This window comes from Jaculus jaculus, chromosome 1 (genome assembly GCF_020740685.1).
Source record: "Jaculus jaculus isolate mJacJac1 chromosome 1, mJacJac1.mat.Y.cur, whole genome shotgun sequence".
In the NCBI taxonomy this organism is placed as follows: domain Eukaryota; kingdom Metazoa; phylum Chordata; class Mammalia; order Rodentia; family Dipodidae; genus Jaculus; species Jaculus jaculus.
In genome coordinates this window covers 52932581-52946866 of record NC_059102.1, presented here as the reverse complement: position 1 = coordinate 52946866, position 14286 = coordinate 52932581, and the positions used below count along the sequence as shown (strand labels likewise).

General features: G+C 43.7%; 1 protein-coding gene across 2 annotated transcripts in view; it reads left to right on the top strand.

The window, feature by feature from the left end:
- Slc1a1 (solute carrier family 1 member 1) overlaps positions 1–14286 on the top strand; it is a 99280-nt gene that overhangs the window by 54783 nt on the left and 30211 nt on the right. For both annotated transcript variants that reach the window (XM_045130835.1, XM_045130829.1), the window contains exon 3: positions 12478–12570. In XM_045130835.1, coding sequence (XP_044986770.1) covers positions 12478–12570 — 93 coding nt within the window. The remainder of the gene's footprint in view (positions 1–12477; positions 12571–14286) is intronic.

Sequence of the window (14286 nt, the reverse complement as noted above, 5' to 3'; positions counted from 1 at the left end):
AAAATGAAAGCTTAGGCAGGCTGGGTGTGGTGGCACATACTTTAATCCCAGCACTTGGGAGGCAGGGGTAGGAGGATCACTGAGTTGGAGAACAACCTGGGACCTCAGAGTGCGTTCAAGTCAGCCTGGGCTAGAGTGAGACCCTACCTTGAAAAACAACAGCAACAACAAAAATGAAGGGCTGGAGAGATGGCTTAGCAATTAAGATATTTGCCTGCAAAGCCAAAGGATCACAGTTTGATTCTCCAGGACCCACGTAAGCCATATGCACAAAGGCGCACGTGTATCTGGAGTTCATTTGCAGTGGCTGGAGGCCCTGGCGTGCTCTCTTTCTCTCTCTCTCTCTCTCTCTCTCTCTCTCCTTTCTCTCAAATAAATAAATTAAAAAAATATTTTTTAAAAATGATGCTTTGGCTTCTCAGTAAAGAAGAATAGGTAGAAGAACTGTGTATAGATAAAGTATTTTTTGTTTTTTGAGATAGGGTTTTACTCTCTAGCCCAGGCTGACCTTGAATTCAGTCTGTAGTCTCAGGGTTGCCTGGAGCTCTCCATGATCTTCCTACCTCAGCCTCCCAAGTGCTGGGATTAAAGGCATGTGCCACGACACCCAGCCAGATAAAGTATTTCATATGCACAGAGTTCATAAGCTGAGTGATGAATGAAACTATGTAATTCTTGGGTTTATAGTGAAAGTAAAGACGTCTAATCCACAAGACAGCAAGCCCAAAACTCATGAAGTAAGCCAGTGTTTAGAAGGAAAGATAAAAGCACATATAGGTGTAAATACTAGCTCTGTAATCCTAGAGATATCTGCCATTCTTAGCAACCAGTAACTAGTGAGGTACTTGCGGGTCTAAAAGTTTTGTGTGTAGCTCAGCCTTGCAAATAATGTACAGAAGTTGCTTATAGCTCTCAGCATTCCATTGATAAACTCACTGATCTGGTAGTCTTCTCACCTCTCCAACCCACAAGAAACCAAAGTAAAAGCAAAATCACTCCTCACTGTTTTGATGTGGTGCAATGAAATCACCAAGGATTCTAGGAACATGAACAAAATGATACCACACCCGAGCTTTCAATTGTCAGGTTAATGGAAGAAAGTAGCAGTACTGCTGTTGGAAAGGACGTGAAAAAATGGGCTCATTTATACCTTACAGTTACCATCTAAATTGGAATTAAATGTTCAGGAAGGCAGTGTGGAACACATTCGGATATTTCCACCTGGTAATTCTTCTGAAAAGCATTTATCATAGAGATATAATCAGGCAGAGGGCTGGGGATGCTCTTACTTGATAGAGTGCCTGCTGAGCGTGCACAAAGCAGGTTCAATACCCAGCACCTCGTAACCTAGCTGTGGTGATGCATGCCTCTAATCCCATTACTAAGAGGCAGGAAGCTCAGAAGTTCAAGTTCATCCTTGGCTACATAAGTGCCTGTCTCAAAATTTGTTAATTAATTATTCAGAGACATATTCAAAGACTTAGGCATAGGGTTTTGACTGTAGCTTTTTTGTTTTTTGAGGTAGAGTCTTGCTTGAACACAGGCTGACTTGGAACTCACTATGTAGTCTCAGGCTGGCTTTGAACTCAGAACAGTCCTCCTACCTCTGTCTCTGGAGTGCTGGGATTAAAGGCATGGGCCACACCCAGCATGATCACATTTTTATAATGGTAATAAGGTAAATGTATAAGACTTGATTGGCTACATGTTGATGGTATATTGAAAATGTTCCTACTACAGCATAAAGTGCTAAAATGAAATAAATTATATTCGATGTTGCATATGACCCAGATTTTACTAGAATGCAAATGCATTTTTTAAAACAAATTTGCTCAAATCTAGAAAGTTGACAACCTTCTGACCTGGATGTTAAGAAAACATGACCCATTGTGCCTCCTTTTACATTTGCCAGGGGAACATGTATTGGTTTCTTTCAGCATTTTTTTCTTTCTGTTGTTTAAGGAGGGCAGAATGGGGATGGACTCTTCTTTGTGCTTCTCAGACTTTGCCCCTGGTAGTCCCCTGACCCTGCCTCCCTGCCCTGCTCCCTGTCCCAACCAGCTCAGTGCCACCTTGATCTTGGCATGCAGGTCCTTCACCCAATCCCTACACCAGCTTTCAGTCTGCCCACCCAGAAGATGAGCATGGAAAATCCAAAGGAAAGGTCTTTTACATAGGAGCTTTTCCCATGGGTCAATAGCCTGATCCAAGTGTGGGGGCGTCATAGGTGGAAGCTTGTGGGAAGCTTGGCGGGTTGAGTGAGTTCTCTAGGATGATGTAAGTTAAAGACAGAAATGCAGCTTAACCCCCACCGGGGCTCAGGAATTTTTTTGGAAAGGGGGAAGGAAGAATGTAAAAGGCACAGGGTGGGAGAGAATATCCAGAGTCACTGCCCCCGCCCACACACAATGACTGACTGCTGTTCTTACAACTCATAACTCACAACTCCATGGTGAGTCCAGCAATCCCACTAAGGAGGGCCCTCAGTGGACTGGGGGCAAGGAGGAGGGAAATGATAGTACCAACACATGATGTAGCCATACAAATTTTCTACCTAATTAAAAAGAAGCCCATCATAATAGGAGGAAATGGTGATATCTTAAAAAATAAAAGAGACTGATTGTGAGGGAGGCGAGATACGATGGAGAGCGAGGTTGTGAAAGGGAGCTTGGGGGGAAGGAATTACCATGGTTTATTTTCTATAGTTCAGGAAGTTTTCAATAACAAAATTAAAAAAAAAAAAAGGAAAAGAAATGCAGCTTAAACTCACACCAAGACTAATACTCCAAGCACAGCTCTTTCAAACTTAGCAGGAAAAAAAAATCTGCAAAGCTTCTGTTGACATAATCATGCTTACTTTATAGCTACATTTTACTTTATTTTATTTTTTGTTTTTTCGAGGTAGGCTCTCACTCTGGTCCAGGTTGACCTGGAATTAACTATGTAGTCTCAGGGTAGCCTTGAACTCATGGCGATCCTCCTGCCTGTGCCTTCCAAGTGCTGGGATTAAAGGCATGCGCCACCATGTCCAGCTTAATTTATTTTTTTAAAGATTTTTATTTATATATTTGTTTATTAGAGAGGGGGGAAAAAAAAAAGAGAGGGGGAGAGAGAGTGAGGATGGGAGCATCAGAGCCTCTAGCCACTGCAAAGGAACTCCAGATGCATGGGCCACCATGTGCATCTGGCTTACATGGGACTTGGAGAATCGAACCTGGGTCCTTAGGCATCGCAGACATGTGCCCTAACTGCTAAGTAAGCCATCTCTCCAGCCCTTTATTTTATTATTTTATTTATGATATGGAGATAGAGGATAGAGAGAGAGAGACTTAAAGATGCAGATAAAGAATGGCCAGGGCTTCTGGCCACTGCAAACAAACTCAGACAAATGTGCCACCTTGTGCATCTGGCTTTACTTGGGTGCTGGGGAATCAAACCCTGCTTGTTAGACTTTGCAGGCAAGCGCCTTAACCACTGAGCCATCTCTCTAGCCCCTTAAGCTACATTCTCAACAGGATGTATCCCTCTTTTCATATAAACCATGAAATTATGCTAATTATAGAATAATCAGGCTGGATATTAATGGTATCAAGAGATTGTTAATTTTTTTAGAGGTCATAATGGCATATAGATATGCAAACAAAATATCCTTATTTTTTAAAAAAATTGTTTTTCTTTTTTTTTATTTAGGGGGGGTTTCAAGATAGGGTCTCACTCTAGCCCAGGCTGACCTGGAATTCACTATGGAGTCTCTGGGTGGCCTCAAACTCATGGCAATCCTCCTACTTCTGCCTCTTTGTGGTGGGATTAAGGGCATGTGCCACTATACCTGGCTGTTTATTTTCATTTATTTGAGAGCAACAGACAGAGAGAGTAAAACGCAGATAGAGAGAATGGGCACACTAGGGCCTCCAGCCACTGCAAACAAACTCCAGATGCATGCGCCCCCTCGTGCATCTGGCTTATGTGGGGCCTGAGGAATCGAGCCTCAAACTGGTCCTTAGGCTATGCAGTCAAGCACTTAACCACTAAGCCAGCTCTCCAGCCCTGAAATATCCTTATTTTAAAAATGCATATGGAACTAAATAGGGTTGAAATAACATATCTCAAATTTGCTTTAAGGAGAGCAAAAGCAAAGGAGAAAACACAGTAAGTACAACTCAGGGTGTTTGTAGAGCTGAAGAAAGAATGCTTTCCTGCCACAGCTTGGGCTTAACATTCGTTCATATGCTGTATTTCTATTATAGCAACAGGAAAGTAGCAGGAAAATGACTTATGGACAGGCCTGAGAATTTGTGGCTTTGGGAAAACACTGGCCCAGGTGTCCACAGTCTGTGAGTTTCAATTCAGGTGACATTTTTTTGTTTGTTTTTTAGTGTTTTATTTATTTATTTATTTGACAGAGGAAGAGGGAGAGAGAGAATGGGTGCACCAGGGCTCTAGCCATTGCAAATGAACTCCAGATGGCGTGCGCCCCCTTGTGCATCTGGCTAACGTGGGTCCTGGGGAACCGAACCTGGGTCCTTTGGCTTTGCAGGCAAACGCTTTAAGCCATCCCTCCAGCCCAGGTGACATTTCTTATAAGACATTAATTCTGATTAATTAATTCACTAATTCTGATGGCTGAAGCCTCCAACCACCAGTGCAAGAACAGATAGTCCCTGCACATGGCTCCTGGATGCACTTAAGCGTCCTGAATGTGCTCCACTGGGCACCACTGTGCCCGCTGGTGTCCGGTCCTATATTGCTGTGCAATTCTATGTGGTAAGTACTTCGTAGGAATAAAAAGAGAGACATAGAGAGAGAAAGAGAGAGGCAGAGAGAGAGAGAGAGAAAGAGAGAATGTGTGTGCCAGGGCCTTTCCCCCACTGTGAACGGGCTCCAGACATGTGCACCTCCTGTGGCACATGTGAGACATCGTATGCTAGCATTTGGCTACATGGGCTTCACAGGTAAGCACCCTAATCGCTAAGCCATCTCTCTAGCCCAAGAACAGGTTTTGAAGGAAGAATAGGAATAAGGAGAAATGGGGTGAGATGGAGAATATTCCAGACTAAGGGATGGCATAATGCACATCTTTAACTGGAGTAGCACGCACTGGAGGCGTCGGGCAGGAGCGTGAGCGTGGGGCTGGGTGTAAGTCACCAGGGGTTCGATGAGCCCCCCAGCGCAGGAAGAGAGTTACCACCGTGACGCCCATCCCCGCTGCGCTGCTCTCTGCACGTGGAGGACGCCCTGTGCAAGCTCTAGGTGGGGAAAGACCCATGACAGAGACGCTAGAGGGTCTCGTGGGTAAGAGAACAGAACGGGAGCCCCACTGCCTGGCTTTAAACCCTGATTCTGCCATTCACTAGCTGTGATAACTTGGTCATGTCAGCTGTGCTCAGCTATAAAATAAGAATAAAAGTGTCCCATAGTACACATCAAGAGTGCCGTAAATGATTTTTTGTTTACTTCTCTTTGTCTGTTGTCAGAAATTTGTAGAAAGTTACTGAGTTGGGACCAGAAAGTTACAAGGGTCAACATTAAGATTCAATTAAATATGTATGATGGGGCTGGAGAGATGGCTTAGTGGTTAAGGCGTATGCCTGCAAAGCCTAAGGACCCAGGTTCAAATTTGCCAGGCCCCACATAAGACAGATGCACGTGGTGGCACATGCATCTGGAGATTGTTTGCAGTGGCTAGAGGCCGTGGCATGCTCTCTCTGTCTCAAATAAATAAAAATAAAATGTTTTTTAAAAAAATATGTGTGATGATCACTCAGGATATGTGAACAACATTAAAAGGTTGCTATACCAACAGCTTGTAAAGTTCACTAAGACATAAGGTAGTCTACCTAGAAGCTTTAGCTACTAATTTTACTATGTAGTCTCAGGATGGCCTTGAACTCACAGTGATCCTCCTACCTCTGCCTCCTAAGTGCTGAGATTAGTGGCGTGTGCCACCACGCCCAGCTTAGCTACTAATTTTATAAGATAGGGAAAGGAAAAAAAAAATGGTGTGGTAAAACCAAAATCATCTCATTGAATCATATGCCAGCAGCTGAAGCCAAAACATTCACATGGACTTTGGAAGAGAACAGGTGAATTCCTCAGATCCTCTTGGTTGGGCTTGAATGCTCTCGTTGAACAGTAACCCTCCAAAAGAGCTTATGGGTTTCTCTGAACAATCCGCCCCACCTACGAGTACCGCCACACTTCATGGTACTAAGAAAATACTCGAACAGCTCCAATCCGCAGAAGAAGCAGGAAACCACCCACTGTTTCTTGATGGGTTTTGAGCATTCACATGTGGACCAGCTGACATAGGCTGCAGAGTGATCTTTCACTGATCCTATCTATCCAGGAGCTGGCTGGTCTTGCTGTCTTCCCAGATTAGCATGCAGTGATGAGACAGCGTGTTTTAAGGGACCTCTTGTATGAGTGTGTCCACGAAATTAGGACTTCATAGGTGAAGTAAGCACACTCTGCTTATTCCCCTCCTTTCCACATTCCAGGGTGTTAATCCAGGCTGCTAAGCTTTCCTTGTGCCCTGGATTCATAAAGTAAGATCACATACAGCCTTGTTTTCCCTAGAGAACAAGAGAACTGTTTCATGATTTTAAAATTGGGAACTTGTTTGTTTACTCCTCACAGCAACTCTAAGAAGTAGTAGAGTAGGTGGGGCCTTATCTCCATCTTTTGAGACAAGGAAACTGGAGTTTGGAACAAGATAAAGCCACTTTCCCAAGATCATACAAATCACAGGGCAGCACCTGGGATAGATGCATTCCATTCCAGAACATTCTGTTGCTCAGGGGCCACTGGAGCCTAGGAGAAGAATGAGGGAGCAGACAATGATACATCAATAACCATACTATACTTTCAATCAACACATCTATTGCACTTCTCCTATGTGCTGGGCACTGACTATTCATTGATAGACAAGCAGACGTCATTATAGCCTGTGGAGAGCTTATGGTTTAATAAGCAAGGCACAAGTTCAGTAAGCAGTCTGTTGATCTAAAAGGTTGTGGAATATGATAGATGCATGATGCCAAGCATGGAAACCAAGGCCATTGTGTTCGGAGGACTCCGTGGAGGGAACATAAAAGAGTGGACGGAGCAGCTGCGTAGAGGAGAGGACACGTGCAAGGGCTTTGGGGAGGAGAGGAGCTCGATCTGCTGGAGAAGAGGGTTGGGGGAGCTGGGGGGACTGCAGGAGTAACAGGCTGAAGAGCCTCCTACGGCACAGGGTCTCATGTGCCAGGGTAAGGGATTGCTGTTTGGTCTTCGGTGCTGTCAGGGAATTGTACTGGAGGATGAAATGATTTATGTTTTAATAAGATATTTCTAATGACTGTGTAATGAAGGAATGAGTGAGGGAAGGAGGCTGTGAATGTATGAATGCTTGCCATGTGTCTTGCGTTGCTCAGTGACACACACCATTCTGTGATCATGGAGGTTAGTCACCAAGTCGAAGTCCAGGCACTCTTCTGGGTGTGCTGTAAAAGCTGTTCTAATCCTCACAGCAGCTAGGGGTGGCTCATTTTGCTCCTCACCATCATCCTTGAGGATCCCCCGCAGCATACATGAGGAAACTGAGCTTGGGAATGGAGCCCATGCTTATTTCTCCCTATGCAAGTAGCCTTTGTGCTAGTGACACAGAGAGAGGACCCCCCCCCACACACACACACAGAGGTTTTCACTCCTGTGCAAAATCAAGCTGCTTGGATGTGTGTAGAACATCAGTCAGTGCCTGATTAAAGAGCTGCCCAGTGATAGAGTTCATGTTGACACCTTAACTGCAAGGTACAGAGACCATCTTAAAAATTGTGTTCTCCAGTGGGTGGTAGCTTCGACAGAGGAGGCTCTTGGCCTCAGATGTTTATTTTTAAAGCATGCTATTGTTTAACCCAGCCATGGCTTCCTTTGTAATGTTGTTATAAAAAGTTCAGATGATTACTGCTCTGGACAGAAGCCAGTATTCTCATTCGCTAGTCAGAGCCTCCTTCTGAGGTGAAGAAAGCAAATGTGTTTTTTCCTAAAATAAAGAGCTAGCAGGTGCCCCTAACATCCAAGACAGCTTTGAATCCATCGCTGTTTCTAGGCCACAGGCCAGCCTCAGACTGACCCTAGTGCTGAAGGACGAACCTGGCCTTACTGGTAGCTGGAATCGTGTGCATTTTTTCAGGTTCCAGCTGATCCATTGACTCTCTTCCTGTTACTTCTACCACGTGATACCTCAAGCTTCTATGAAAACCTCTGCTCTCTTGGGTTTCGCAAAGCAACTTGTTATTGAGCAAGATGAAGAAAATCTAGTTGTTAAATTTTCTAATCTTCCACAGATAAATAGACTTTATAAACTATAATAAAAGAGAATCACCAGAAAATGATATTGAAAATGCAAATATCAGTCCTACTTTTTATTATTATAATCAGCAGACACAAGAAGACCATCCAATTGCTACATTTTCTTTTAGTGTGTCTTGATTTCTGTGCAGATCTATTGTGATGTGTGAGCACAGAACCCACTGGTGTAGCAGAGCCATCAGCTTCCAGGAGCTGTAGTTGGGGAAGTGGGCTGTAAAGAGGAGGCCTGGGGCAGGTAACAGGGCAGCATGTGAATCCCAGGATAAAGGTGGTGATGTTTTACCCATTGCAGATTCAACTGGACAGACACTCCTGCCTGACTTCATACCGAATGGAGAGGCAGTGCCTCTAATGTTTTAATACAGTATTGTAAACATACTGTATTATAAACATACAAAATACTGTGTGTTCCATTGAGAGCTTGACCATAAATTTTTTTTAATTTAATTTATTAGTTTTCTTTTCAGTAAATACAGGCAGTTTGGTACCATTATTTAGGCTCATCTGTGATCTACCCCCTCCCATCAGACCCTCCTTGTTAATGAAAATGGGTCGTGCATTGTGGAGTTAGCCCCCAGTTATTGGTATGATAAATGTCTCTGCAAATCATGACCCAACAGGTGACTCTGACATTCTTTCTGCCCCCTCTTCCACAAAATTTCCCTGAGCCATGTTGGGTTCATTTTTGGTCTGCTTCAGTGCTGAGGTGTTGGGGGCCTCTGAGGCTCTGGCTCTCTGATTTGGTAGGAGTTGATTTTTCTCTGCGTTGATCTCCTTCCCCTTTGTGCTGGTATCCGGTTCACAGAAAAACATCACCCTTGCTTATTTCGCCAGTTGTCCCTAGTTTCAGTTGGGCCCCTTTTGAGGTATCTTGGGGCAGCTCTCTTCTTAGGATCTGCATCTATCTGGAAAAGAGAAGCAGATTCTCCAACGGAGAGTAAGTTAGCACCCGGAAAATTGAGATAACACTTACTTTTTTGATAGACAGTATGGTAGGTTTAGGCCCTCTTATACCCCGTGATTGATGGTAGCTTGATATTGGAGAGTGGGCTTGTGTTTGGGTATGGTTCTGACTTGTTTCCCAGCTCCAGCTATGGGTCTAGTACCACTGAGTGGATCAGTTAGCCAAATCAAGAGCAATTGATTCCTCACCATGGCTGTGTACTACTATTGCACTTGTGTGGGCATCACATCTGGTTGTTTGTTGCTAATTAGGTTAAACAATGTGTTGCTTGGACAGCTCTTGGTCATTTCCCTCAGTCGCCTATGTAGCACCTTCTGGCACTAGACATACTGACTGTCTGGGGACTGACTCTCTCCTGGCTTCCAGCCATGTCATTCCATTTTACGCGTCAGCTGCGTATGGAGTCTTCAGCAATAGTGACCATAAATTTTTAATAACAATGGCATCCCCAAGTCAGCAAAAGCTGATTTGGGGTGCAATGAAGAGAGGAATCTTCTCTTATGTAAAAAGTACATGTATTCACTTAAACAGAGAGCCAGTTTGTGATATTAAAAAATTTCATGGAAGTGGGGCTGGAGAGATGGCTCAGAGGTTAAAGGTGTTTGTTTGCAAACGCTGCTGGCCTGGGTTCTGTTCCCCAGTACCCATGTAAAGCCAGATGCACAAAGTGGCTCGTGCATCTGGAGTTCATTTGCAGTGGCAAGAGGCCCTGGTATACTCATTCTCATTCTCTCTCTGTCTCCCTCTCTCTCACACCCTCTCTTTGTCCCTTGTTCTTTACTTGCAAATAAATATTTGAAAAACAAATTTGTGGAAGTGCTAATTATGAAAAAGAAAAAGAAATGTCTAAAAGGAGGAGTGCACAATAATGAAGAAAACCAAGTAGAGAAATGCCAAGAGGCTAGACATGTTCTTACAGAGACTTTTAAAATTGGTGACAAGCATTTGCATTGGCTGTCCTAGAACTGAACCAAGCCACCTGCAGAGTGTCACCTGCTGACACACAGGTGGACCTTTGCAGCTCTTGCTGCTCAGTTTGACATGTAAAAGTTCAGCTTTTCTTGTCACATGGAAGGCTTGCAGCACAGACATTCAAAGAGCACTTTATTTAATTTACTGCAGGACCAGGAAGACGAAGCCTCAGGCCTTGAAGCAGTAGGGAGCTGCATGCCAGGAGACCATGGCTTCTTGTCTAACCCTCTCAGTTGCCCTTGTGTTGACAAGGAAAAGAGTTCAGTAACCGTCATAGTGGAGCTAAGGTTGTACTTGCTCATGCAGTATTGTTGAGTACCTACTAAGTGCCCGAGTACTTTGGTGCAGCCTAGAGATTGTGCTGCCCAGGATGATAGTGATTAACATACATAGCTATTTAAATTGAGCTGAATATAAATTAAGCTGCATCATGGAAAAGCCCATCTCAGCAAAGGTGAGACTGCTGGAATGGGCATCTCTGGAGCTCACTGCAAGATTTACACACAGCTCAGCGATTTGGAGAATCTCCACTGCCACCCACCCCCAGGCATTTATTCTCAAACTTTTGGGGAATCGTTTGTAACCTTTTCAAGTTTCAACTTTCCCAGCTTGTTTACCTTTTGAGTCTCCTGAGCCTCCCTCCTCTCTCTCTGGGAGGGAAATGTTTCAATTCAGAGCTTCAGTTGAGAGGAAATTGCTAAACAACACACAAGAAAGATAGGGGGAAACCACAGAATAAAGTGTGATTTTTGTTTGTTTGTTTGTTGTTTTTCGAGGTAAGGTCTCACTGTAGTACAGGCTGACTTGGAATTTACTATGTCATCTCAGGGTGGCCTTGAACTCCTACCTCTGCCTCCCAGATATTTTTTTTCCAGATTTTTAAAAAATTTATTTATTTTTTATTTTCACAAATTTTATTAACATTTTCCATAATTATAAAAAAATCCCATGGTAATCCCCAGCACTTTCCCCTTTGAAATTCCATTCTTCATCATATTACCTCCACATTTTCCCTAATTTTTGATATAAGTTCTGATCTATCTAGAAAAACTCAAGGAAGGACAAAGGTAGAGGAGAAAAATGGGAAACAAAGTTCTTCCTAAGTGTGACTACAAGGTAGTTGCTCCAGGTAAGAGGAACAAGCAGCTGCTGGGGTTGTAATTAAGATATTTGTGCCAAGAATCTTATTATTAGGAAGCTGTTTATTACCAGCTGAGTCCTAAAGAACACACTGAGGTATCAGCCCATGCTAAGTTATTAAAACAAATTCTGACATACTAGCATGTACTGGAAACAGTTATCCACATAGATTTATGTCACTGCTGGAATAAAGTCCTTAAAGGGCAGTGAACATACTCTAGAATAGTTGTGTGGCCACGCTGTGAATCTCGCATTTGACAGCACCAGGACTGGAAAGATGCTTAAATTGATCATCTGCCATATATGGACAGTATATTTGGAAATACATGCTACATGAAGACAGATGTATTAGTTTCTTTCTCATCGCTGTAACCAGAGACCTGGTAGAAACAACTTCAGGGAGGGAAGATTTATTTTGTCTCAGTTTCTCAGGGGTCAGCCCATGGTTATGCTTGGGCCACGATGGCAGGAGGTATGGAGAGGCAGCAGGGAGAGAGGCAGGGGGAGCCAGGGAAAAGATGGCCCCAAGGAACTGCCCCGTGTCCTATGGCCTCAAATTCACTGGGATCCTCCCACCTCTGCCTCCCAGGTGCTGGGATTAAAGACGTGAACCACCACCCTCGGCTATGATGTCAGTTCATAAAGACAAACTGTTCTTTAAAACTGAATTCCAAATAAGGTTTATCATAAGTGATACTAAGTGATATGTACAGATCTTGGTAAGGTTTGCAGGATGGTTACAGAAGGGGATATACCTTATGGCTGTTTCATGGCCACCCTTAAGAAGACCAGAAATCATGGCTATAGGAACGAGCCTACCTGTGGAATTTGGGCCTCTCTTACCTCCCACCTCTGAACTCCACATTTGACATTTTTCCAGTGTTTCTTTTGCCCATTGCATCTTATCCAAACAAACTGTGCAGGATGGGCCTCACTGGTGTGGAGAATACTCTGTTCTTTACTTAACACATTGATAAATGAGTCACCAGCCCTGGAAGCATGCCCTTTCAAACACAATATGACTTCACTTCTCCCTCCTCAACTTTCAGGTGTTGCTGCACTGGATTCCAACGTATCTGGAAGAATTGGTCTGCGTGCTGTTGTGTATTATTTCTGTACTACCATCATTGCTGTGATCCTAGGTAATGCTTATATTCCTCTACACAATTATGACTTTCTATTCAGCATATTTGGACTTAAAAATGCGCATTTTTAGCAGAAGGCAATACTGTCAAATTGCCCTGGGTTTTTTGCCTTGAAATTCTCCATAGCACCTTTTCTGTGAAGAGAGGTAATACTGACAGAATTTTAGCATGGTACCACTTACTAAAGTTCCAGCAAGAAACAGAAAGAGGGTGACAGTTCTGGGCCTGTCAGGATCATTGGGTAGAAAGAATTGAAGCCAAGAGCTTATATAATAAGCCAGATAACTATCTAGTTATTTGGAAGAGTAAAGTATAATTATAAAATATTTCCAGAAAGATAGTATTTCCTTGTATTTCACACTTCATACAACCAAAAGCTGACAGCTAATACTGTTGCATAAATCCCACTTATAAAAAGGAGAAGGTTTAAGTAACTGAGTAGCTACTCTTGTATTCTTAGCATGGTTTTCATAAAAATGTGGACCATTCTTTGTGACATGGCATGGCGTGTTAACATGCCCAGAGTGAGAAATAGAAAGAAAGGGTATTCAGATATTGTAGCCAGCTGAATGCATACAGCCCACTTTCTGTGAACTGTTAAGTTGTGGGATACGGGGCAATTTTACTGGTGTTTGGCTAAGGGGCCTTGGTGGCCCTGAGCTCTGCCGTAAAACAAAGGCACTTCTCTTCAAAGATTCATGAACAAGACAGACAGGAAGAAGAGGCAAGATGCTACAAAAAGAGACTTGTGTTCTCTTGTTGTTAGTGAACAGAGCCCTCTAGCACGAGACTAACCGTTCCGTGCTCCGAAGCCCTGCACTCTACGTTAGCGTTTCTTCCTCTTGGAGGAGGGAGGAAGGGCCCAGTGACCCTTTTCTTCTTCACTCCTTTCCCGTCAAGCAGTCGCAGGTGCCTAAGCCTCTTCTGCAGCCTTCCACCACTGCCCAGGTGTCTCCAGAGATGGAAGCTCATCGCTTCCAGAGGCCATACTCAGCTCTGCCAGGTAGGCAGATTTCAAGTGCAAGACGAGCCATCCCCGACTTCAGCTTTCACCATGTGTTCTCATCCCACCCCTATAGACAAATTCCCACACGAGAGCTTTCCAGATATCCCGAGGCCTGTGGTACTAAGAAAGGAAAACAAGGTTTATTCCATATGACCCTCAGGAGACTGATCAGTATCTATGGGTGGAAGTTACAGAAAGACATCCTGGGCTGAGAAATAAAGTACCCCCACCCCAACACATGCTAAGGCTGATTTCAAAGGCTGAAGAATAGATAAAAGAATATTCTTGGGCTGGGGAGATGGCCCAGGTGATAAAGCACTTGTTGGGTTAGCGTAAGGACCTGAGTGTGGCTCCCCAGAAGCCACATAAATGTTGAGTGTGATAATGCTTATCTATAAACCCAGGACTGGGAAGGTGGAGACACGCAGATACTCAGAGCAAGCTGGCTAACTGGACTGAATCAGAGAGCCCTGGTTTCAATGAGAGACCCTGCTTTAATAGATAACGTGGACAGCAGTGGAGAGAGACACATGACATTAACCTCTGGATTGGACACATATGTATACACACTTGTATGTGCACTTGTAGAGATACATTTGCCCACATACATTAAAGATTTTAATGTATACACTCACCTGCATGCAAAACACACACACAAATGCACATGCAAAAAATGTTTTTTTAAATTCTCTCTGGGTGTGATGGCA